This window comes from Geospiza fortis, unplaced genomic scaffold (genome assembly GCF_000277835.1).
Source record: "Geospiza fortis unplaced genomic scaffold, GeoFor_1.0 scaffold443, whole genome shotgun sequence".
Lineage (NCBI taxonomy): Eukaryota > Metazoa > Chordata > Aves > Passeriformes > Thraupidae > Geospiza > Geospiza fortis.
In genome coordinates, this window is record NW_005054335.1 from 3,952,667 (window position 1) to 3,977,160 (window position 24,494).

General features: G+C 39.5%; 1 protein-coding gene across 3 annotated transcripts in view; it reads right to left on the reverse strand.

Moving 5' to 3' along the window:
- Positions 1–24,494, reverse strand: part of ITGA2 (integrin subunit alpha 2) — a 63,706-nt gene that overhangs the window by 36,282 nt on the left and 2,930 nt on the right. For 2 of the 3 annotated variants that reach the window (XM_031057822.1, XM_031057821.1), the window contains exons 1-3: positions 12,250–12,472; positions 4,177–4,286; positions 3,153–3,244 (exon numbers count right to left, since the gene is read on the reverse strand). In XM_031057822.1, coding sequence (XP_030913682.1) covers positions 3,153–3,244; positions 4,177–4,286; positions 12,250–12,449 — 402 coding nt within the window. In that variant the 5' untranslated portion in view covers positions 12,450–12,472. Of the gene's footprint in view, positions 1–3,152; positions 3,245–4,176; positions 4,287–12,249; positions 12,473–24,494 lie in introns of those variants that run through there. The other variant, XM_031057823.1, reaches the window with a different exon arrangement.

The following is a 24,494-nucleotide window of genomic DNA, read 5'->3' on the forward strand; positions in this document are numbered from 1 at the left end:
AAGGGGAGTTCACCTGGCATCTAAAGGGTGCACTGCAGCAGCTCCCGCCTGGCGGTGAGCGCTGCCTCATCGGGCTACACCAGCCCAGGGCCGCGCACCCCCCGGTGTTTCTCTGGCTTGGGGGTAACATGACCCTGTTTCGCTGCTCTTTAAACAGGAGTATTTTCATCATCCTGTTGTCATTTACATCTTCCAACAGCTTTTTATGTACTGATATCAACCACATATTAAGGCAGTATCTTACCGTGAGAATATGGGGGGAGTTGTGTGTGTGTGTGTGGGTTGAGGTGGCGAGTCGGTGGGTGTATTTCCTTCTTAAAAGAAAACATTATAAACTCGAGGAAATAAATGTAACCTCTGCATAACCTCTCTCCAACTGTTCTGTGAGAAATTGTAGTTTCCTTATATATATGCTCTAGTTGCACCCGCCTTTATTTAAGAGGGACTTTTCTCAAGAATAGTAGAGGGTAGAAAAAAGTAATTAAATTCAAAAGTAAGTAAAAAATGAGCTAAATCGCCCACTTGGTATCCCAGTGAGAGACAACATCAAACTATCCTAAGATATTTGACCAGATGGTGGATTTTGTAGATGAGAAAGGAAGTATATCCACATTATCTGATCTTGAGATAAGTGCTTTTTTTAGCTGCTACACGAGGCATGGTTAGTTCTTACTGAAAAGACAGAATTTTAGAGAGGTGAAAGATGCAAAATAAATAATCTATATGGAGCTGGAGGAGGGCTACTGGCCTTTAAAATTAAAGTTCTTTTTAGATCAGTCTTATTTGCCCATTTTCTAGCTTTTTTTTCTTGTATTGGTGGTAGTTCAAAACTGTGATGTTAACCTTGGAGCAAAAGGCAAAAATGTTCTAATAATCTTTGTTGATCTTTAGAGGAACAAAAACAGGGTAAACTTAATGTTGTAGCACTGCTTAAGTCAGAAATTTAAGATGCATCATTACTGAAGGGGAGATCACATATCAAGGACAGATGAACTTAAAAGGCAGAAATTTATAAAGGGGTGGAGACCTGCCCTTCAGGACTAACATTGAGAAATGTGGGCATAAACTGGAAGGCCATTGAATGGAAGGGAGAGAAGCAGATGGATTGGGCATGGGATGACTGCAGAGTGTCTGCAAGCATGCAGCCAGTATACAAAGCAAATATTGCTTAAGGATGTGTGACGAGAACCTGTTGAGTTGGGGAAATACCAAATACACTGTGTAGTGCTTGGGAAAGACTCACATGGAATACAGCAGAGACCTGGTCAATGATGTTTGAGAGAGACTTATTTTAAAAGAACATTTCAGCCAAAAAACTCTGTATTTGTTTCGAAAGGCAAAGGAGAAAGGTGGTTTCAGCTGTCAAACAGAGAAGGGAGATTTTACCTGCAGGGAGATGAGAGCTGCTTCTTTCAACTAAAGGTGCAGCACTGCCCAGTAAACAAACTGAAAAAATTTAGATGGGAAATCCAGAAAAACCTTGTTAACCGTCAGTGAAATTCTTCAGCACCTCTCCAACAGGACTAAGCATGCCTCAGAAAAATGTAATGAGTGTGTGGGAAATTACTGCCCTGCACTTGGAATACCTGTGGGAAGCAATCCCCTGGCATCAAACAGCATCCCAGCAGGACTGGGAGCTGCAGCACAGACATGCCAGCCTGGGTCATGCTCCCAAGCCAAAGAGCCCAGGGACTGAGCACGCAGCACAGAGTGGGACAGGCAGATGGAGGCTGGGAGAACCCTCAGGAGGAAGGAGAACAGTGAGCTGGGAGGAGGAAAGCCTGAAATAACCCGCAGAGCCCATCACAGAGGCCAGCTGCCATAGACTGAGTCTTGGAGCAAAGTCCCGGCTGGTAGCAGCTTGCAAATAGGAGCAGGGTGTCCACGCACGGGGTTCAACACCTGCCACAACTAAACCATGGGGCTTTGGGTATTTGTTGAGGCTGAGTCACAGATAAGCACCTGTCTCCAGAACCTCGCTCTCCTTATGTCAAAAAAGAACTCCTGTTGATGAAAATGTGACTGTTTATGTCTTAGAATTCAACCTGGCTTTTTTGTGGTTTTTTTTTCTTTTTTAAATTTAAGGAGAAGCAATCAATAACATGTGGATCAGGAAATACTTTTTTAACTGAGAGAAGTTCAAATATTATTAGAAAATTCAAAATTCCCTGCATGAGATATTTTAAAACAGTCTAGTTACTCATACTGACTGAAAGTGGGTATGCATAGGACATTAAAAGTAATTGAAAGCATTATTCAAGAGAGAGAATAAGATATTTTAATCAAGGCCTTTTCAAGCCACAAGTCAAGAAAATTACTGTTGCTATATTTTGAAATTATGAATAACTTTACTAATTCCATGAGAACTGCGGGAAAGGTTGGAATTAGACATACTTCTAAGTACTTCATGTACTACATGTAACTACATGTTAATGAATATAATAAATACTTGAATACTTTTGTGATTACTAGGAAGATGCAACAAAAAATAGAAAGCTTAAGGACAGCCTAGAGCTTTTCTCTCTGTATTTTATTGTTTGACTTACGTACTGCATATGGCTACATCAAACTGAAATACACCTACACACCAAGAGTTTTCATGGTTATGATTAGGATCATAAAAAACCATATTAAACAGGCATGCACTTCCTTTCAAGTAAGAATTTTGCAGGCTCCAACGACAGTGGTTTGTGAAATATACACTGAGAAAATGCATCCTCTTCCAAGCTCACTAACCGAATAAAAGGGACTTGAAATATTGATATCTCAGGAGAACAGTGCCTGTGCAAGTGTGAATGATAGATGACAGATTATATAAAGCCCATTGAAAGCACAATTAGAACTATACAAGACCGCCTTAAATAATTTAATGGTGGAAATATTCTTGCCTATATTGTCTGACTTAAATTATTGAGACATTAATAAGGATGTTTAGATAAACAACAAAGGAGAGACTTCACAATTTTTCCTGCATTAATGATACATTTTACAATTGATTTTGGACCCTAGGTAATTGCAGTAGGATGTACTAATCCATGCTGCATAATAAAATACATTTAGCCTGCACTAATGAAAATATGTGGATAATTCTGGTTTCTTGAGTCTCTTCAGAAGTTTCTGTGTGTACTGCATATGATACATATGATACATACCAGAAATCCTCCAGTTTTTGAGTTCTGTATCAGAGTCAAGCCAAGGTTCATGTCCTTCTTAATTTCAGTCACATTTGGAATATTTATTAAAGCTGAAATAAAATTAAATTAAGTAATGACAGAATAATAAATAAGATGTAGAAGCAATTTGCTAAGTTAGAATTCATTTCAAAAACTTGATTTTTCATAATCTAAGGTGCATTTTCCAAATGGCTGCATGCAATTCTGAGACAAAAGAAACAAAAGCCAATCTTTGGGGGGAAAAAGTTGCTAACCGTCAAATATAGACATCAATTAAGTATGGCCATTTAGAGTATCTGCCCTCAAGAGAGCTGAAGGCAAAAGAGAGGAAGAAAAACAACTACCTATTGCATGTTTTTGGCTGGCTGAATAGCTGCAGTTGAGTAGCTACTGTTACATTCCTCAGGACACCAGACTCCTCTGATCCAGTATCAGGCTTTAGACAAAAAACTGGAAGAGCCAGCGGAGGGCAGAAATTATCTGCACCACAAATAAACACAAAGGAGCCATCTCCGCACACCCTTCTGTCTCGTATTTTCCCTGTATCCCAACCTGAACTCCATTTTATAGCTAGTTTGCAAGTTTGCTAGTTTGCAAGCACAGACACACACCCCTACCTGGTTTAGGGAGGACAGGGACAGGCACCTGTACCTGGATGCCACCTTGGAGCCCTGTGCCCACCAGCCACTGGCTCTGGGACCCACAGTGCTCCTGCCCCTTGGCTGGAGGGTGAAGACCCCAGGTGCTCCAGTGGGTGACACTGAGACCCCATGCCTCCTGCAGCTGGCACTACCTGGCCTGGGTCCAGTGGCAGACACCAATTTTTGCTCAGGCAGACACATATCTCATCAGCACTGAGGCCCTGCAGCACACACACGCCTTCACAGAATCTGTGATTATGCAGACTGCTAGTTAAGAAAAGTTTTAATAAGGTAGATTGGCCTCGTACAAACACAGAGGAAAACTGAACAAGTGTAGCAAGACACTGTTAGTTAGAACGTACCTTGTAAATTCAATTTTTTGCATGTGGTTTTGGAGACACCAACAGGACATGCATATATATCTCCAGTTCTGTTCGCAGGATAGCCACTCCAGGGTGAACCAACCAACAACCTAAAGGAAAAGGAACTTGATTATGTCCTTAATGATACTGAAAAAGTTCAGCAGCAGCATTGCATGGCACAGTATAGGTAACAGGTAGAGAGGCTTTCACGAGCACCCAAGGCATTCAGGTGCGGGAGTCTTCTCCAGAACTGTTCAGAAGCTTTACTTGCATGTCAGTACATTGCACTGGATTCACTGGGAGCAGCTTTGGTGGAGAAGAAGATTGGGAGAGCCTTTGGGGATTCATCTGCCTCCAACACGTGTAGTATTTTTAATGTGACATTATGTCATAGGTCAGAAGAAATACAGTGAAGGTTCTAATATATATAGACACATAAAAATGTAGAAATATATATGTTGGGGATTGAGATACATATTACTTATTGTTCTATCAGTTAATGGTTAACTGATTCCTTTTGGGTTACTCTTTTAACTGATAAGAAGCATTTTCTACAGGATCTGCTCAGCAACAATAAAACACTTATGTCTGAGCTTGAGCACTACCACACCTTGATAACACTGAGTCAGAAAGAAAATACTCCAGGTGGTAACAATCTGCTGCATAAAGTCTGTAATCCTGAACAAGAAAGTTAATACTTACGATAATTTTGCCTGCAACACAAAGTGATTCATGTTCTCTGACTCATTTGTTCATCTGCCATAAGATTTCCCCCCAACATCTGCCCCTCAAGAGTCTTAATTTTTCTGTGAAAGCCTTCACAAAACTATTTAGTTCACCTGCTTGGAATACTGCTTAAGAAAACCTATCTTTTATCAAAAGTCTCTAAATGATGATCTCAAGGGTTATTAAAAATAAAGCAGATTATTGAAAAGAAGGGACTATGGGTATTTGCTCCAGCAGCAACATGACTTTACTTTCAAACAGAACAATCCATGGTAGTAAGTAATGCATTTTGGAGACTGTAGGAAGACAAGCATTGGAGCCCCAATACAGAATATTGAATTCAATTAGAAATGATCTTTTTTTAGTCCATCGGTATGTTGTTTAGAGTAAAATTGCTATTCTCTAAAAATTTTTAGGTATCTAACCTATACCTTTATACCTTGTGCTATAAAAAAAATTGTGACATTTTTATATTTTAAAGCAATTTCTATATATATCATTAACTTCCTAGGGATCATCTGATTTTACTACTGTGATGTTAGTTTGAATAAAATGGTTATGACAAAAAAGAGTTTTAGATGCACATGAAAGAGTTTTTCTCTAGTTTGCTCAGAGAAAATACTGCTAAACTGCAGTTTCTTTTTAAGTTTATTTCACATTTATCAAACACAAATAATTTTATTTTATCAGTTGAGCTGGGGGTTTGGTTTCAGATTCTCTTTCTTGTGTGTCTGGATATTTTAAGAATGCCTAACTCTTTCTCAATTACCTTGTTGGAAAAGGGTGATCATGCAGGCAGCAGGAACAGGACTTTTTGTACTTCTAGCATCTCTAAATACGCAACTTAGCTTCATACAAACACCTCTCTCAAACAAAAAAATTGCAGTAGCTGTGAGGAGGCCTCTGATTTTCTTGTTTTTTTAATGAGTGTTTCTGAGCCTTTTCAGCACAGTGGAAACCAGAACTGCCACAGCTCAGGACCAAGTAAATAGAGCTCATAAGCAGCTACTGCACTGGTCATGTGCCAACACATAACATAATCTGCAAATACTTGCAGTGATACAGAGGGCTGGACCTGGTCAATAGTGGGAGGAAGAAGGAGGAGGAAGACATGGTGTTACACTGTCCCAGCTTGCTAGGTACTACTGAGTTGGGTACAGGAATATAAAATGCTGACTGGGCTGATGGGTGAGAAGGGTTAGGAGTTTTTGTGGAAAGAGGAAACAGATTTAAAATGGATGGCAACACTGTGTGTGCAATATCTGAAACTGGAACAGCTTTCCAGCATTAACTGTCAAGCTGAACATTGCACTGTGTACATTTATAAACACTTGCATTTTTTTTCTAGGTTTCCCAGAAGACAAACATATTTCAGAGTCCTTGCAGGATGACAGCTACTGTTCAGAGAATGGCCTTGTATCTTGTAAATACCCACTGCAACTACTCCCATCTAGTCATGAAACTCACTGTGAATCTGTGTTATGCTGGCAAAGCTCTGCAGCCACAGGTTTTCCTGAGAGCCCAGAGCACACAGTTTCACTCACAAGAAGAGTGAGTGAGAAGGCGAAGAGGAACAGAAGCATGCTTGAGCACTAGCTGACCCCAAATTCAAACCTAAATCCAAGCTCACCCCAAGTTCCACCCCTGCTACTGGCATAGAGACAAACATCATCCCTGCTGTAGTGTTTACTAAAAGCTGTTCTCTGCTTTTCAGCATGCATACTTTTGCTCATTCCATGGGTATTATTTGCCTCCCATTTTCCCTGCCCTCAACATTAACTGCAATCCAGACATGCACTTATACCAAGGAACTATCACTTCTAAAACTTGATATTCACAAGCTAATTTTGCTATTGCTACCCCTGAAACTAACCTTGGGGTTGCTGCATGGTACAAACAGGAAAATATAAGACAAAAGAAGATAAACTTTTCTCATTTTAAATCCAGATTCAAATCTATGCCAAATAAAGAAATTTAATTTTGTCTTTCATTTGCCTTGCACTCCTCACAGTTTACTGGGACTTATTTTATTAGTTTATTTTTCTGTATTCCTTGTAGATTTGCAGAGTCTGTGAATCTCAGTGTCATACCCATATTGCAGGCCAAAAAATGCCACTCCATACACAGAATTTACACTTAGAACCGACTGTTTCTGATGGTGATTTTCAGAAGTGAACAGAGCTATTAAACCCATTGCATTCTTTGACTTAATTAGTCTAACCTGTCGTCAATGCATGCCTGAGGAAAAATTATTAACTGACTTGTGCCAAGCTTAGCCCCCTACTTTTGCCAGCTGTAAAGGCTCTAGGAAATAACATAATTTCTATTTCTTTTGTACTCTTTGCCTTACTTAATATTTAATACCAATCTTAATCTATGTAAGAAATCAGAATGTCCTACTTGCCTTTCAAAATTAACATAAACCATTACAGTAGGGAGTTACACAACACTGCTCTGGGAAAATGCATGTGTATCTTTCTGAAACATCAGAAGTGAAGACAGCAAGGGAGTATCTGGCTAGCATCCTGCTAACTACAATTTTTTTTTACTGTAATTAGACAGGATACATGAGACAAAGTGAAACAGAATATATCAAGAAAGAATGCAAGAAAGCAGTACTAAAATACTTGAAAATGTTTGTTTCCAAATAAACTGTATGTTTTATAATGTATTAATTAAGGCTCTTTTTCAGCCATGAGTCAAATATTTATTTTTACAAAACCTCTTTATATGTCCTTGCAGATCATCTTTACAAAATACTATAGTGAGTATAATGTAATATTGCTACTGATGTTATTATTCATCTCCCTAATCATTCTCCAACACTGTATACAAAGCAATGGCACTAGGAAGTCAAATGAAGTTCAGCAGCAAGGCCTTACCACACAAGCTGCAGGAGTGGCAGATCAAAGTGCAACAGGAATTATTTCTGGGAAATTACACCATGACAAAGCTAGTAATCAGCAAACTGTGATGTAGCAGAAAGCAAAATCAGAATTCATAGTGAAGGGCTGAATTCCCAGCTGTTGTTAGAGCATGTTTTGTATTTTCTGGTTTTTTAATATTTTTTTCTCTCTTCTCATGTATTTGCTTTTTATTGTGTTGCATTGTGTTTTGTTTTCTAAACATGCAGATGGCTAATAGGAAAATAAGAGTAGAAAGAACCTCTTAGATCATCTGGCCTTTTTCCTACAATTACAGGAAGTGGTGAGTAGATATGAAGACCAGAAAACTCTTCATGCTCATGGATGCTTCTCTGCACACACCAAAGCACTTTCGCCATCTAAAACTTTTGATCCTTTCAACAAGAATCAGAAGTTCAAAAACTACATACAGTGAGCTATGGCAAGAGACTTTGAATGATAAACTTAGAAGTCCTAGAAAAAAGCAGCCTGAGCTTCTCCAAGCAGGAAAAGGGCAAACTGTGCTGCATGCAGTCAGGGAAAACAAAACTGGGTAAAGAACTCAGCATTAGCAGTGGTTCTGGCACTGAAAAGACAGAGCTGCAACAATGGCAGCTTCTGTTAGGAGGAAAAAAAAAACCCAAAAAATTACCCTCCTCAAAAGAAATGGCCTTCCTCATTAAAATCAGAAGCTTTGAAAATGTACTGATATCAATAGAAGTTCATACAGAAATGTGTCTATTTGGCAAAATATCTTCTTAGTCTGAAAAGGCCACACGGATCATCAGGAGAAAGGCCACTATGTTTGGTGACCAGTAAGAAGTAGGCAATGAGTTTTAAAACTATGTTTGGTAGTGCAGTAATTATGAAATACATCAGTAAGTGCACTGTATATTGTGTCATTACTGACATGTCAGATGAAACAAAATATTTTAAGACAAAAATCCCACAGTATAAATTCAAAACCAAAATAATTTTTAAAATTGTAAATTCTAAGCACACAGACACAGCTGAGCATGTGTCTGAAGACACATGTGCGTAGGAAAAGCATTTCACAGCTATCTGCAACTGTTTCAATCTTCCTCACCCAAGACAGCTATAAAATCAACTCTCAGCATGGACTAAATATGGTTATCTCTGAAGAATATACTGTCAGTGCTGTTCAGGGAATGCACATTTAAGATGAACTTGATAGGGTACAATCTGACTTTCTAAAAGATTATATTTATAAAATAACAGAAATTTTAGTTTCAATTTAAGATTCAAATGTGGATGACCTCTTGACAGGGAGAACCACAGCATAAACTGAATTATGTGTCTGTGGTGGCTAATTACTTGTGTGGCCAACTGCTTTTCTAATTCATGAATTTCACTGGCTTTCACAATTTTCCTTGAGTTCGTTAAAGAGCTCCTGTTTTAAAATTCCCACCAGAAACTGTGAAAAGCTTGAGCTGGGCTTGACTTGCAAGTTTGTCCTTATTTATGAGCACCACACACCATCAAGGCTCATCAATGCACAGCGGATTGGATTAGTGCCCAATTATCCTGGATCGTCTGCTCTAACACAAACAGTCTTCCTTGGTGGTTTGGGCCACAACATCCCAGCATGTACCAGACTCTTCAATAGTCCTGCATTCCCTTTTGGACTGTCTTCCCTCTTCTCTCTGAACTCATCCCTGAGCAAGAGTGAAAACCAGTAACAATTCTGCAAAAATTCTCTCTTTATAATTTCTTTAGTTCATACTGCCTCAGGAGATGCACCTCCCAGAAATGCTGCTGAATAACATAACTGGCATCTGCTATATTTCTGTAGCTCTCCTTTCTACTCTTTGAGTACAGGAAGTTTTTTTTTAAGCTGTATTTTATATAGCACCCTATGAACTTATTAAGCAAAGTCTAGGAAGTGACAGAATTTCTGGTGGAGCTCAGATACTGAATAACCTTTTCTGGGGAGAGATGGCACCCCAGGAGCGCATAGTGTGGTGAGCAGCCCCATTCTCTGTGCCTGGACAGAAGTTTTCTGATACATCACATTCTTGCTGCACAGTGACGATCTCTCCACAAAAGCATATGTTGATGAATGCTCCCCTCAGACAGAAAAATCACCCTGATCTTATCTCAGACTGTTTATCTTGTTCCCAGTTCAGCCATGTCAACAAGGACTCTGCGCATGGATCGCAGCCTCCACATGGCTTAAACGAGAAAACAACTCTACTGAACAACTTGAAAGAGATTGAATGTTCTGTTTGGATTGGGGTTTATTTTTTGTCTGCTTGGTTGGGTTTTTTGTTTTGGGTTTTAATTTTTTTTTGTTTGTTTGTTTTTAATAACGCATACAAGATAAAGCTCTATTGTCCCAAGAAAAAGAAAACAGCTTAGAAATTAAGAGAACAAGACAGTAGGACATGACTTGCTTTTGTTTTAAGCTTGCCTAATGATTTTTTGAGTGGAACACTGAAAAGGTCTTTTCTTCACTGAAGAGTGTCTAACAAGTCCTAGTTATTTGAACAGAAGCTGATAAAATTTCCCTGATTTTTGGAGATACATCGGACACCATGGCGGGAAAGAACTAATGGTGAAGTGCCTACATCCAGAAAAGTTTACCAGATTCAAAATATTCGTATACTTAAGAGATTTGTTGAACTCCATGGTCATAAGGGTCTTTTCCAAACTAACTGATTCCATGATTCTGTAAGGTAGGAAAAGTTAAACCAAAGTTGCTTTTTTTTCCTTCTATCCAGCACACATTATCCAAGAAAGTAGTAGCGGAGGAGTTTTTATATTAGAAGCAAAACTAAAAGAGGGAAATATAAAACATAAATAGCTTGGATGGATCAGGCAGCTATTGCTTCTTCTGCAAGATTTCAGAAAAAACTTGCTAGAAGTATAAAACACAACAATTTCTCCATGTATGAAGCAGAAATGTTCACTTCAGTACAGGCACACATTCTTGTTCTCCTTCAATGGCTTTACACAGAAGTTGCGGGGTGGGGGGTTGGTTGCTTTTTTTTTTTTTTTTTTTTTTTAAAGAGATCTCTGATCTATGGGTGACTAAACACATAATTAAAGCAGGCAGAAATGCAGTGAGAAGCCACCACAGCATTAGATGAATGGTGGGGGTAGTTTGGAAGCCTACTCAGCTGAGGGAGAGAAAATGCCAAGGTTTTAATTCATAGGCTACAGCTCTGCTCTGCTCTGGCTGTGTCTCCTGGTCCCTGGAAGCCAACACCTCTGGGAATTCGGGGTTGTACATTTGCATGTGCAGCCGATGGCAGCAGCGCCATCACAAACCTCTGCGCTGCCTCTGTCACAAACCTCTCAGCTGCCTCCGTCACTCTGTGCCACTTTTCCAAATTTTAACTGCAAAATACACTTTCTCGTGTGACATCTTTCTTTCTCTTTACTGAAAAAAAAGTGCAGTTCCTGAGGGTGTTGTCACAAGAGCAGAACTGCCAGTTTGTGGCTATTTGGGTTCTGACACAGTTCCTGTCCATGGAGGATGACCAGTCTGAAGTGTCTCAGCATACCATAATATGTACAATCTGGTGTGGCTTTCTGCCCTAGACTTAAACCCATGTATACACAAACAGCCACTGAAGAGTTCAGTAGTTCTCAACTGCTTTCAAAGACTTACAGTTCTTAGACATAAAGACACCTCAAGATTTGTGCCTGCTGAGGCTGTGGAAGAGGAAACAATGTGTCTTCCACTAAATGCGCTTACTCCCAATAATATGTTAAAGTTCTTCTTGAAACCAACATTACTAGAGAAAATATTTTACTAATTGCTCATCAAGCCCAATGTTGTGTCAACAGAGGATTTCAGGTCAAATTTTGTGGCTGAAGAGATGTTGTAAACACAATACTTTGCTATGATTGTGTTATCATAAACTTCCAAATACACCATCCCTTGTGAAGCAAACAGTTAATACTGTATCAGACACAAAATTATATCCATTTAGTTTAATTTTAATATTAATAATTAGAACTCACTAGACCTAATAATTTCTTTCAACCTTAACAATGTTAAATGGAAAAATACCCACATATTAAAATAAAGAGCATAAAAGAGCATAAAGAGCAACAAAGATGCTCTGGGTACACAAAGGAATGAAATGCAAGTTGAAATTCTAGAGAAACTGTAAGCCTAAGGAAATTAGAGTATTGGAGAAGAAGTGAAAGATTACCATAAGAAAGACCTCAGGTTAAGGAAAGATATGATGTTAAGGAAAAAAGCGTGAACCATCACATGCAAATACTTTTAGAATATCTCAACTTTTGGTTTAATAACATTAAGTATTCGTAAAAAGATAGCTGTAATATAAAGACAAATTAGCCAGAATCCCTTTAAATGAGATGTGGAATTATAAAAGAAATATTAAGAGTTGCAACATTTTTTTACTTAACCTTTTAGTTGGACCTAAACCAACCCATTCAAACTGCTTACCATTTGCCTTGTTCATTTATAAACTGTTGAACTGCGTATCCAAACTGCTCTCTTGGTGGACCAGAAAATATTTTTGCTTCCAGGAGCCCAACATTGTAGGCTTCACAGCAGTTATGAAGAATGCCTGTTAACAGAAAGATTATGATTATAACAGAAGCAATTAAAGAAGAATTTTGATCCCAGTGAAAAAGGCTCTTCATCTGCGACAGCTCCCCCAACAGAAGAAAATAAATACAGCCTTTGACACACGCTTGAAAAAACAGTGATTTTGCCACAGTACCGTGCATGCCAAATGCCTCTCTAGCACTCTTTATTCATGTTGTATTACCGTGGGCACAGATCAGTGACTCATTCCCTGTTTGTCTTGACAAAAGTTGCAGCATTACTAATGGGAATGTTTTAGCTGAATAGAGGCAAAATGTGTGATTCACAGGTCTGTTATCCTCCTTTACCTTCAGGCACAAGTTAAGCTTATGGCACAGCAAACACATCAACAGCCTGCTGAGGTACACTAGAATCACAAAATCTTTTAGACTGGAAGAACCTTAGTCAACCACTGCCAAATCCACCAATAAACCATGTCCCCAAGTGCTACAGCTACATATCTTTTGGAAACTTCCAGGGATGGTGATTCCACCACTTCCCTGGGAAGAGTGCTTCAATACTTGACAACCTTTTCCAGGAAGAAATTTTTCCTAACATTCAGTTTAAACCTTCCTGGTGCAACTTGATCTCATTTCTGCTTGTGGTATTGGCTGTTACCTGGGAAAAGACAGGTACCCCCACCTGGCCACAGTCTCCTTTCAGGCAGTTCTAGAAGAGTGATGAGGTCACCCCTGAGCCTCCTTTTCTCCAGGGTAAACACCCCCAGCTCCCTCAGCTGCTCCTCACAGCACTTGTGCTCCAGACCCTGCCCCAGCTCCATTGCCCTTCTCTGGACTCTCTGCAGCCCCTCAGTGCCTTTCCTGCAGTGAGGGCCCAGAGCTGGACACAGCACTGGAGGTGTGGCCTCAGCAGTGTCCAGCACAGGGGGACAATCCCTGCCCTGGCCCTGCTGGCCACACCATTGCTGATCCAGGCCAGGATGCCATTGGCCTTCTTGGCCACCTGGGCACAGCCTGGCTCATGTTCAGCTGCTGTCACCAGCACCCCCAGGTCCTTTGCAGCCACTCTGCCCCAGCCTGTGGCACTGCCTGGGGCTGTTGTGACCCAAGGGCAGGACCTGGCACTGGGCCTTGTTGAACCTCACACCACTGGCCTCAGCCCATGATCCAGCCCGCCCAGATCCCTCTGCAGAGCCGTCCTGCCCTCCAGCAGATCAACACTCTCACAAACCAACTTGGTGTCACCCAAAATCTGAGTATGCACTCGATCCCCTCATCCAGGCAATGGAGATATCAAAGCAAAACTGGAACACCACAAAGCAAAACATCTGGAACACCACTTGTGACCATCCACCAGCTGGGTGCAACTCCGTTCACCTCAACTTTTTGTGCTCAAACAAAATGGCCTGACTGTACCTGCTAACACTGTTTATAATTGAGTTTGTGGCACTGGAATAAAAATGAGATTATCTGCTGCATCAGAAAACCTAAATTTTTGAATCATTTCATTATCATGCCAGAAGCCTTTGTTTTCAGTCCAAACAGTCTGAACAGTTGTCCAAACAGGAAAACTTAGAACTACAAACATGCAAGGTAGAACAGCATTAATAAATCGTGACACTAAACATTGCAATTCTACTTAGCTGTGGTTTTGTTCTTAATTGCTTTTCCTTGGGCACTTATGTGCCTGGGAATAATGGCATGCCATTCCATGCCATTTTGGAAGGAACCAGCTATTTGGACTGGGGATTAAGTCGATTTTGTAGGACATGGGGGCCCCCTTCTCATCCATAAAGGGCCTGATTGTTTTTCTGATCAAGAACTGTAGGAGGATACCTAGGAGAATATGCACTGAGAGGGCTGCAGGAAAAAGACCAGACTCCCGTGAGGGACTCTGCTGTGAGTAGGTAACTGCTTCCCCAGAGTGGAGGCGAAAGGACTGAGACAACAGTGGGTTTCCAGGAACAAGCTAGAGCCCAGCTGAGGAACACCTTAGAGCTCCTGAAAAGCCTCCAAAAATGGCAGTGATGGAAGAAATCATGACTTCAGCTACTCCCTGAGGTTTCCAGATGAGGCAGGTTCACAGAGTTGCTCTTGGGTTAAACAATGTCCCTCATGTTTCCCCTCCCTTCCTGTGTGCCCAGACAGAATGAGTTTTATCTGCTTTACACACAAATATGCCTCACCACAATCATTTAGTATGAGTCATTGTGTAGTAAAGAAGCAGCTTTTTCAATAATCCCTTACAACAAGGTTACTTTATGGAGAGATGGCATCTTAAAAGTATAATCTCAAATTCTAACCATTTCTCTAGTTTTGATGGGCAGAGAGCTTACTGTTGGTATCACTTTCTCCCAGGTCCCAGGAGCAGCTTTGGAAGAGAGGTTAACAGGGTTTATATCAGCATGAAACAGCCCATCACAGTAGCTGAATTGTAATAGCAATAATGATAATAAAACAATAGTGAAAATATTAAAATCACACAGGTTTGCAGGCAAAGTTCATGACCTGTAGAAAGTCTCAATGTATTTTGTACCCTTGCCCACAGAATTCAAAACAGGAATATCACTAGCAGAAGACCAAATACAACAGTAAAAGAGTTACTACTTTTTTTTACCACAAATTCAAACAGGAAGTCATACATTAGTTATCTCAAACAACCACATCTACAGTCAGCCTCTGGAAAGCAAGATGTCACCCACTGCTAGAAGTATAGTTTCTTAAGAAACATCCTTGAGATAAATATATTTCTTGAGTCAAGCTATTTAAGACTGGAGAAGAGAATGTGTACAGACTCATTGCCCTGTATTTTGCAAGCCTTTTGACACTAAACGCAACCTCATATAATCACAGTTTATGTCTGGGTTTTGAGGACAAGGAACGGTGTATTGAGATAGTATTCGACAATTGCCAGTAACTCCTTTGTGATCTAATATACTTGTGTTTTATAAAAACATTTTTTTCATGTAATATCCTGAGGATTATTTTTGTGTCTATTGCTAAATTGTATTATTCTCAGTCAGAAATCAAGTGTGATTTAGCAGTGTCCCTTTCTCAAGAGGCCAAAGGAGACTATAACACAGCACCATCCTGCATGAAAATACTGAAGAAGAACTCTCCACATTATAGGTTGCACATGAAAATAAACGCTGGCTTTCAACCCTAAGAGATGAAAGCAATATAGAATAATAAACAGTTCCAGTCTGACCCAAAATCCAGTGACATTTAGAGAAAAACTTGACTCTCTGGACTGTTACACACTTATTACCAAATCAAGCTGCAAGCCAAATGGTAACATTGCTGAGTGCATTGGACAACTTTGATGCAAATACATGGAAGATGTTTCTAATTTATGTCCAAGGTAAGAGTTTTGTTAAATGCCACAGGCAGGGCAAAAAATTCCTCCAGAACTGGGTGAAAATGCAGGGAGCAGGTATGACAGCCAACAGCCTAAAGGAAAGTCCCCATGGTTCAAATTCCCCTGGGGTGCTGTGACAAGACAGGTGGGGTCAGCAAAATGTGTGGTAGGTTATGTGTTGCCTGTTCATGTCCTCCCTTGAACATCCCTCCCTGAACTGCCCAGGGCCACTCTCTGTGGTCCTGTATTCTCCAAGATGGGGGTTATTCCAAGAAGCAAGGAACAAGGCACCTGTCCCTGCACTGGGAAGCTTCAACTCCTTGTAGCTCCCCTGGGCTTCACCACAGCTTACAGAAGCAATGTCCTTTTTCTCTTCCCATGGCCTTCTTCTCACTGAACCATTTCACCCATCCTTCCCATTTACCACTGGGGCTTGATTTTATTCTTTTTAATCATTTGCACAAGTGCAGCATTAGAGTGCTGCTCTTTGAGAGTAAAAATGCACAGCTGGAACAATGGAGAGGTGTCTGCCAGGTCATAGGTCTCTTCAAATCTGACTCTATCATGTTCACTTTCTGGACAGGCAGCCAGTCAAGGACAGTGAAAAGAGAAGAACAAAAAAAGCAATCATAAAACCCAGCCTCTGAAGACACACTGTTGTCTGCAGTGTTCTTACAGATCAGCCTAGTTTCAGCATATTTCAGTCACATTTTAAATTCCACATTTTATAATCATCATCAGATTTTTTTAGATCTATTCCACACAAATCTTAATTGGCTTGGGCCTAGCAAGTATATACTGGCAATAATATAGTAGGCATTTTTCCTGCCATTTTCCTCCATCTTATATAGTGCTTACACTATAAGGACATCTTTTATACATTTTGTACATCTATCTTAATATAGTATCCATAAAAAGAAACTCAAGCATTTGCAGCCAAAAAAAGAGAAAATTCTAAGTTTCCTTTAGACCTATTTTAAGCCTGTGCAAAATAAGAGGGTCTCTTATGCATTAAAAGGGTGCCAATCATTGAAGCATCTAGGTTCAAAGTACTGTATATTCCAGGCTGGAACGATTCCGTATCTGTTGCTGCCTTCAGGCAATGAACTTTGATAATTTAAGAATCTTGAAATAAAGAAAACTAATTCACTATCTGGATTTTAATAGCTTTTGGTGACAGACTTCTACTTTGTGACCTAATGATCATGATGAGAGATTGGTTGGGCAAGTAAAAATCCAGTTCCTAACTTCTGTCTGTAAATGGCACTTTATTTACAGTCAAGTAAACAGACTCTGTGGAACAAAGGAAGCTAGATATGAGCCTAAAGCTTCTGAAAGCCCCTCTGCAGACTTCAAAAGCAGCAGTTCCTCTCCACTGGGAAAGTTGCTTGGGCAGTTCAGTTTAAAGGGAACACCTTCACTAAGTAGAGTAGTCCCAACATCTAGCTTCAGAAAGGAAGTGCAAGAAAAGAAATCCTAAAGGGATAAAAGAAACTCTAAGCTTTCTAATAAGCTCCAGTAACCCTCTGCATGGTATTTTTTTCCCCCTGGAAATTTTCATACTTAAGCAATTGCATTTTGCAGTGTGAGCCATGGGAGCTGCAGTGTAGTTATATAGCTGGTTTTATAATTTAACGCCAGGATTTTTTTTTTTTCTCCTAGCAGGATGAAAAATAATGCATGTTATGACTGGGCACCTTTAAGCCTCAACGTGTGGGAATTCCTTTGTAACTATAAATGACATATCTAATGATAGCTCTAATGCCTTGTTTGCTTCATTCTGTTTGCACTACAAGCTGAAGCAAGTTTTAATGAAGTAAAAGCTCATATTAGGTACACCCAGTTCATAATTGTTTTGATTTTGTAAGCAAAGTTCACAGCTTAAAGTGATCAAGCAAAAAATGTCTGTTTGATAATCAGTTGCTAAGATTATAATAGCTGTTTTATTGAAGTTCCTTATTCAGATTAACATTGAGCATAAAAACATCAACTGGATAAAAAAATGAAATCTGATTTTTATGTATTTGATTATTTCATTTGGTGGAACAACTTTGTAAAGCTCTAATAGAATATATCATAGGTATCATAATAAATGTGTCATTTTGTTTTCACTCTAAATAGTAAAGATTGAATTTTCAATCACATTTTACTAGATTGCAAAGGTGATGTGCCAAATTTAGATGGCGATAAATTACAAAATACCATAATTAGAGTAAGTTATGCCAAGTCTCACCTGTTATTAAAATATCCAGTCAGAGGCATTCTCTGCTGTTGTTATTTATCTCTCTCCATCAAACAGGTCTAGCAAAGACATATCAAGAAAAAAAAGAGACAATGGACTTTGACCACTGAGTCTGTAAGGATCCACCACACACTAAGTTTTAAATGTGTCTAATATTAACCTTGCCAGTAGGAAAGTTTGCCTTTTTACCTTAATGTCATGGTGTTTCCTTCTTTGAACAGCTACTAGCTATAAACCAGAAAAAGTTTGTTATATAACCCAGCTAAGTGACCCTTTGTCTTTGTGAGTGAGCCTTTGTGTCAGTCACAATGCCAGGAGAGCATCCTTGGCAGCTCCCCTCCGCTGGGTAGCACAGCCACAGCTATAACCACTGCCCCCTCTGCCAGCTCCAGCAGGGCAGCTGACCCCAAGAAACCCAAACTCAAGGTGTCAGCAGCATGCTGAGGGATTTGGGAGTGGAAGGGGTAAGTATGCAGTCACCAAGGAAAAGCAAAGCCATGCCCTGGCATTATGCTAAAACCATGCACTATGGTTGTTCATCTATAAGTTATTTTGGGTGGAAAAATGAATCAAGACTACCCCACTGGATTATTGGTTGCTTCCTGAATTAGTTTCTTAGATTGGCAGCCACTAAGACGTGTGCTGCTGACATTGCCTTAATTTCTCAGTCTGGCCTTTTAAAAAATATCTATTCATTAGAGAAGAGGGCTTTGCTTTGCTCTTTTATGTTATACTGCTCCAAGACAGCCACTACAAATTCCACAAAGAAAATTTTTCCGTTGGTCTCAAAGATTTCTACCTCCAAAGAACACACATCAGCAGGGCCCTGAAGCCTGTCAGACCCTGCTGAGGACAGAGAAAAGAAAGGGGTGGGAGGGATGAGAGAACTTGTAGCTGTTGTTTTCCACTGACTTCATCTCACAGTGGATGCACACTCTGGTTCAAGCTTTCTCCATGACTGAAATATTTCTAAGGGCTCTCTTTGGGGTAGATTTTCAGCTATTTTCTATTGTGCAAAGTCACACTGGATCTCCTTAGTTGTCAGGGAACTTGAAAAAGCACTTTTGTCTCCGTCTGATACCCAGCTGGTTAATTTTTTCATCCCTCTGCAAAAGTTTGCTGAAGTTGGCTCACAGATTCCAGAGTTAGAGAGGGAGTAGAGACCCCCTTCACATTATAATCACCTACTGTCCTTACAATGTTAGCCAGAAGGTGGAATGAAGGCAGGAAGGGGAAGCAATAAAGTTATGAAAGAGGGTAGTCAAGTAGTATTTGCTTTATATTAAATATATTTAGTCTTACTTTACTGTTTGAACAACATTTTGGTTTAAGAGTAATGTTACTCCCTTATTATTCAGAACATATATTATCAGAGTAATAATCCAACTGGAATTAGTCAAGTATTCTTACAGAAAGAACTATCCAGCTTTCATAATATATTGTGCTTTGAATGCTTTATTGACAGACTGTGGCAACATTAAGAAAACAACAACAAGCATGCAGTTAATTTAGGCTATTGAATTGCAATATGGATGTTCTTCATTGTGCCTTTCAGAAGCCACTGGTCAATTCTCACTGTAATGAGCAAAATCCTCACAAAAAAAGAACTCTTTTTTCCTTTTGTAATGTACTACTCCAACTATGTTGGTTTCACTCTTTGGGACTTTTCTACAAATGAACATAAATATAAAATAACTTTTTTATCTGTCTTTAGAATACTCACAAATGGCTACACAGAATCCAATCCAACATGCAAGAAAAATAAAGGACTACTTATAATTCAATCTGGAAAGGTGTATTAGCCTTTACCCAGTATAGTCAACATAACTGAAAAAAATTCTCATTAGTTTTCTCTTTTATATTTACTTTTCTACTTTCTGTAATAATTTTTTCTTCAATATATACACCCACAGCAGTAGATATAATGGCATGTAGATACCTTCAGCTCATATACTAAAACAGCAGTTTTTAAATCACATTTAATCTGGTTTTATTTAAACCTGAACACACTTCTTATAGAGAACAACCTCCTAAATACAGACAATATGTACTTCTACAGGAATCAAAAAGAATAAAGAAAGTGATTGGCAAGACACTGTTTATACTGGCAGTTGAAACATTGTATAATCCTCACTTCAGTTTCTTTGCCACTATTTCATATGTTTACAGAAGCTTGAAAAAGGCAAGTCTTCAATTTACTACTTCATCTAACTGTTTTACTTTCTGTTGTCTTGAGACCAACTTTTTCCTCACAACAGCCACAATATCTCAGGCTTCTTAATAATTAACAGAAATCAAAACATTTAGAGTAGAAATAAATTATAGGCAAAAAAGCCTCCCCCAAATCCACCACTCGAACAAAAGAGAAACAATGCCTCATTTAGTAACAATCCTCCCACCCTTCTTCCTCCCCTTCTTTTCAGCAAGTTTTCTTGGCTTAGTTGGCTGACTGCTTCTTCCTGGAAATAGGTCAGCCTCCAGCCTGAGAGCCTCTGTGTGTGTGAAAGCCTGAGACACTGCCTTTCCCTTGCAATGGTTCACAATGCAAAAGCTGCACTGAGTCAATAACCTCCTATAAAACCAGCCCAAACCTGATAGGACACAAATTGTGACTGTAAAGTTGCAGAGACTGTGATAACCCAAATAGGAGCTGTCTATTTTGCTCTTCTGACACTGCTGCAGAATAAGAGATCTAATTAAATTTATCCACAACTTCATTAGTTAGTCTACAAGACTTGTCTTTCTCCTGGTAACTGCCTACTTGTGGCCCAGATATTGCCCTCTTTGGCTTCCAGAGCAGACAAATCAACCACTCTTCATCTGTAGTTAAGAAATCCAGACAACCTACTATACACACAAGCACTGGTTCCGAATAAATGCTTAGGAGCAGCTCCTGCAGGACTGACAACTTCCTATGAGTTTTTAATAAAGGCAGCAAGTATTCAAGCCTACACAAATTTATTATCTTGGCATGTTTCTATCCATGTTTTCAGTGGGGAAAAGCTTTATTTTACAGAAAATTCACTTAAATTCTATCTTTTTGTTATGACATGCAGTTTTTCTTTTATCTTGGTACTAACAGGATTTTTCAACTTTCTTCTTAGAATACCATTTTTTTTTCAACACCACAATGAGATTAAAGGTCTGTAAGGGTAACAAGCTGTACATATACATATGTTATTTATGCGGTTGTCACTGGCCTTCACAAGTAAGGATGATAAACACAAAAAACTTTGCATGCTTCCCTATGATAAAACTGACTTTCCAAGTGGCATTTCACTCCAGCAGTTTCTCTTCCCTTGTGTCCACATTATCAGTGGTCATGTTTTCTCTTTTTTAAACCAGGAATATTTCCAAATATAGTCAGAGAACCATGAGCCACACTACAACTGTAAGAGAGGAAACGCATGTCACCACACTGAAAGCAATGTGACTGCTATCTATACACCCTATATGCCACATTTGCTCATCTCAGCTGCTATGAAAACATGACTGTACAAAGCAAAAATGCAGGTTTTCACACAAGTATCAAGAAGGGAAAACAAGCACAGGTATCTATACTTCTCTACCCATATCACACTAGCCTATATGAAAATTACAGTGTACTACAACGTATTATACTGTGTGTTATATCGTATTATATCACTGTTAAATGTGACCTGAAAGGCTAGACAAGAAAAAAGCTGAGGGACTTGCCATCACCATCCATCCCTCTGCCACTCACAGCCTAAAGCGTGAGGACTGCAGTGGGTCCAGTGACCATTCCACCATACCATTTTTAGGGCAGCATGTTTAAGACCCTGTTCCTCCCTCACAGCTTCTGAAGCTAACTGGAAGCTTAGCTCTGTACCCTGTACATGGACAGCCACAGAAATAAAAGCAGCTTCAGCTGTAAAAAGTTTGCTACATCAGCTTCCTGCAAGAAGAAAAACTCCGAAGCACCACAGGATATATAACACAATACTTGGAAGAGCTATAATTATCAGATCATTTGTTCTCCTATGCCAGAAGTAATGACTACTTCTCTCCTTTGATTTTAATGGGAGCTCATGGCTGGGCATCCTGAATGGTAGGCAGGTGGTCCCAATCACTCACCTGAAATTGCGCCTTAATGCACCTTGAAATGATCAATTCTGGCACCAGATAGTGTCTAGGCAGAATTTAGGCACATTAAAATCAGGAAAACAATCCAGGAAGCCCAGACTTCAGCAGCTGGCTAACCCACAAAGAACCTAAAATTACTTGTCACTTAGGTGTCATTACACAAAGTTGCACAAAAGTTTAGAATATGAATCAGGTGTAGAAGCAGCCCTGTCTAAGAGCAAAGTTTTCTACCCTACTGTTAACCCACTCTGATACAACAGTAAGATGCAATGAAGGATTTTCAACTTAATTATTTTGACTTGTAATAATTAAATTATTTAACTGAATAGTTATGTAACTTTTCTAACAACTAAATTACCAAATGTGAATTATATGGGCAGTTGGTCCCAAAAAGCCTGCTCAGAACTCCTTCCAGCTAAGTGCCCAGACATTAGGCCACAGGCAAGATGTATCTTTGCCTGTCTGGAAACATGAATATACATCCTGGGAGGAACTGAGACCTCATTTCAAAATATGGGGTAGAGACTGCTTGTCTGACTGCTTTGTTGCCAGGTAGCAAGGATGCTTCTGGAAAACACTGAGAGGTGAATCTACATCACCATGAGCCTCAAGGGGGAACTAGGTAACTATTTCCCATATTTTCTAGATGACTATTACCATTACTTCTGAAGCAGCTGCCTCTCGAAAGAAAGCTGAATTGGACACTTGTCTCCCATAATTCTTCCCCATCCTTGACCTCAGTAGCATGAAGCAACTATGACGGTGCCTGAGAAGGATGGAGTTCAAACACCCTTGGTCCACCTCTTAGCTGCAGGAGTCTTCCTGCTTTGCAAGAAGCTGGCTTTTTGTGCATTTTAAAGTGCTGAGTCCAAGGCACCCGACCCTGCACTCTGGGGCTGGGGGACCACATTTTGGGTGAAGTGGGGGTGCAGCAGGCACCCCCCCAGCCCTCAGCCCACACATCACACGGGGTCTACCCAGATGCCAGGGCTCAGGTTGGTGACAGGATACTATAGTTAGAGTTCAGAAGGAAGTTATCTTTTTTTTTTTTGGTAAAATGAAGCCATTGTACATTTCGGGGTCAGAGAGAAGGGCCCATGTACATTTAAGAAGAGTTTTCTGGAGATAATACTTGCTTCCACAAAAGCAGAACAGTTGCTTTTTTGTCTTCACAGAACCAAAGTCTATTGTAGCTCTCGGCTTCTCAGAAGGACAACTCCAGAGACTCAAGTACCTTTTTACTGTTCAATATGATGAACTGGTTTTTGGCAGCTTGGAAGGGAAAAAAAAAAATTAAAAAAATGTCTACCAACCCCCACTCGCACCACCGCAAAAAACAAAAAAGGGAAAAAATAAAGAATGAGAGTAGAAACAGTGAAACAAAAGGATATTTGGCTAGAGTTAAATGGATAACTATTATCAGCAGAGGGACTATGTGAGTAGCACTGCCGGATTTTTTCTCAGTTTATATTTGCCCATCTTACTAAGAGTTCCTTCTTCATCATTTCTTCTATTTTATATTTGACTTAAATATATGTTTAAATGGGAACTTTATTTTGTGAGCACAATTAAAGAAAGTGTTATGTCACTTAAATTTTTTCTATGCAGAAAAGGTGAGCTAAATTATCATTTGAGGAATTTCAGCTAAATCTGAGTTTAATATTTTAAATTCAATCTGTTCTATGTGCATCTAAAATACTGCATATAAAGACAACTGAATTTTATACTACACAGTAGGAATACCGGATAAAATAGTTTAAAAATTCATCATTAAAGACTGCTGTCATTGTCTTATTAGAATTTACTGGTAAGAAAATTGAATCACTGAAAAATTATTTCATAAAATGTTTTGCTATTGTTTAGGTAGCAATTAATATTCTCTTCAGACAGAAAATTCAAATAATAATACAGGTACAGAGACATTTGAGTCACACACCCTCCTCTGCAGTGATATTTGGTAACTATCTAGGATGCATTAGTTGCCTCAGGACATAATAGTTCACTTGCTGCTGCTTTGAACAGGTGCCTCAAGGAGATTCTTTTGTGTTTTACTCTCCTTATTTAGCATGTTGCTATAAAGAAACCAGGACACAAATTCTTGACATGAGTTGCCCTGATTTGATACCTACGCAGACATCTACTCAGCTAAGAGAATGGGACCAGCCAAGAATAAATTTAGGCCTGAATTGCAGCAGTTTACTGTTTTGTTCTTTAAGCTGAATATATAATGAAGTAGAATTTTTCAGCCAGCGTGCTCTCATAGCTGAAGGGAAACTTGAACGCAACAGCCACAGAAACTGAGGAATTATGAGAAGTGACTGCTGTGCTTGTAGAAATTTAGACACACTGATAGCTAATTCCACTGGTTTACCTTACTGCAGGCAGCACAGAGCATGGCACAGGCACATCCCCCAGAAAGTGCTGGGTTGACAACTTC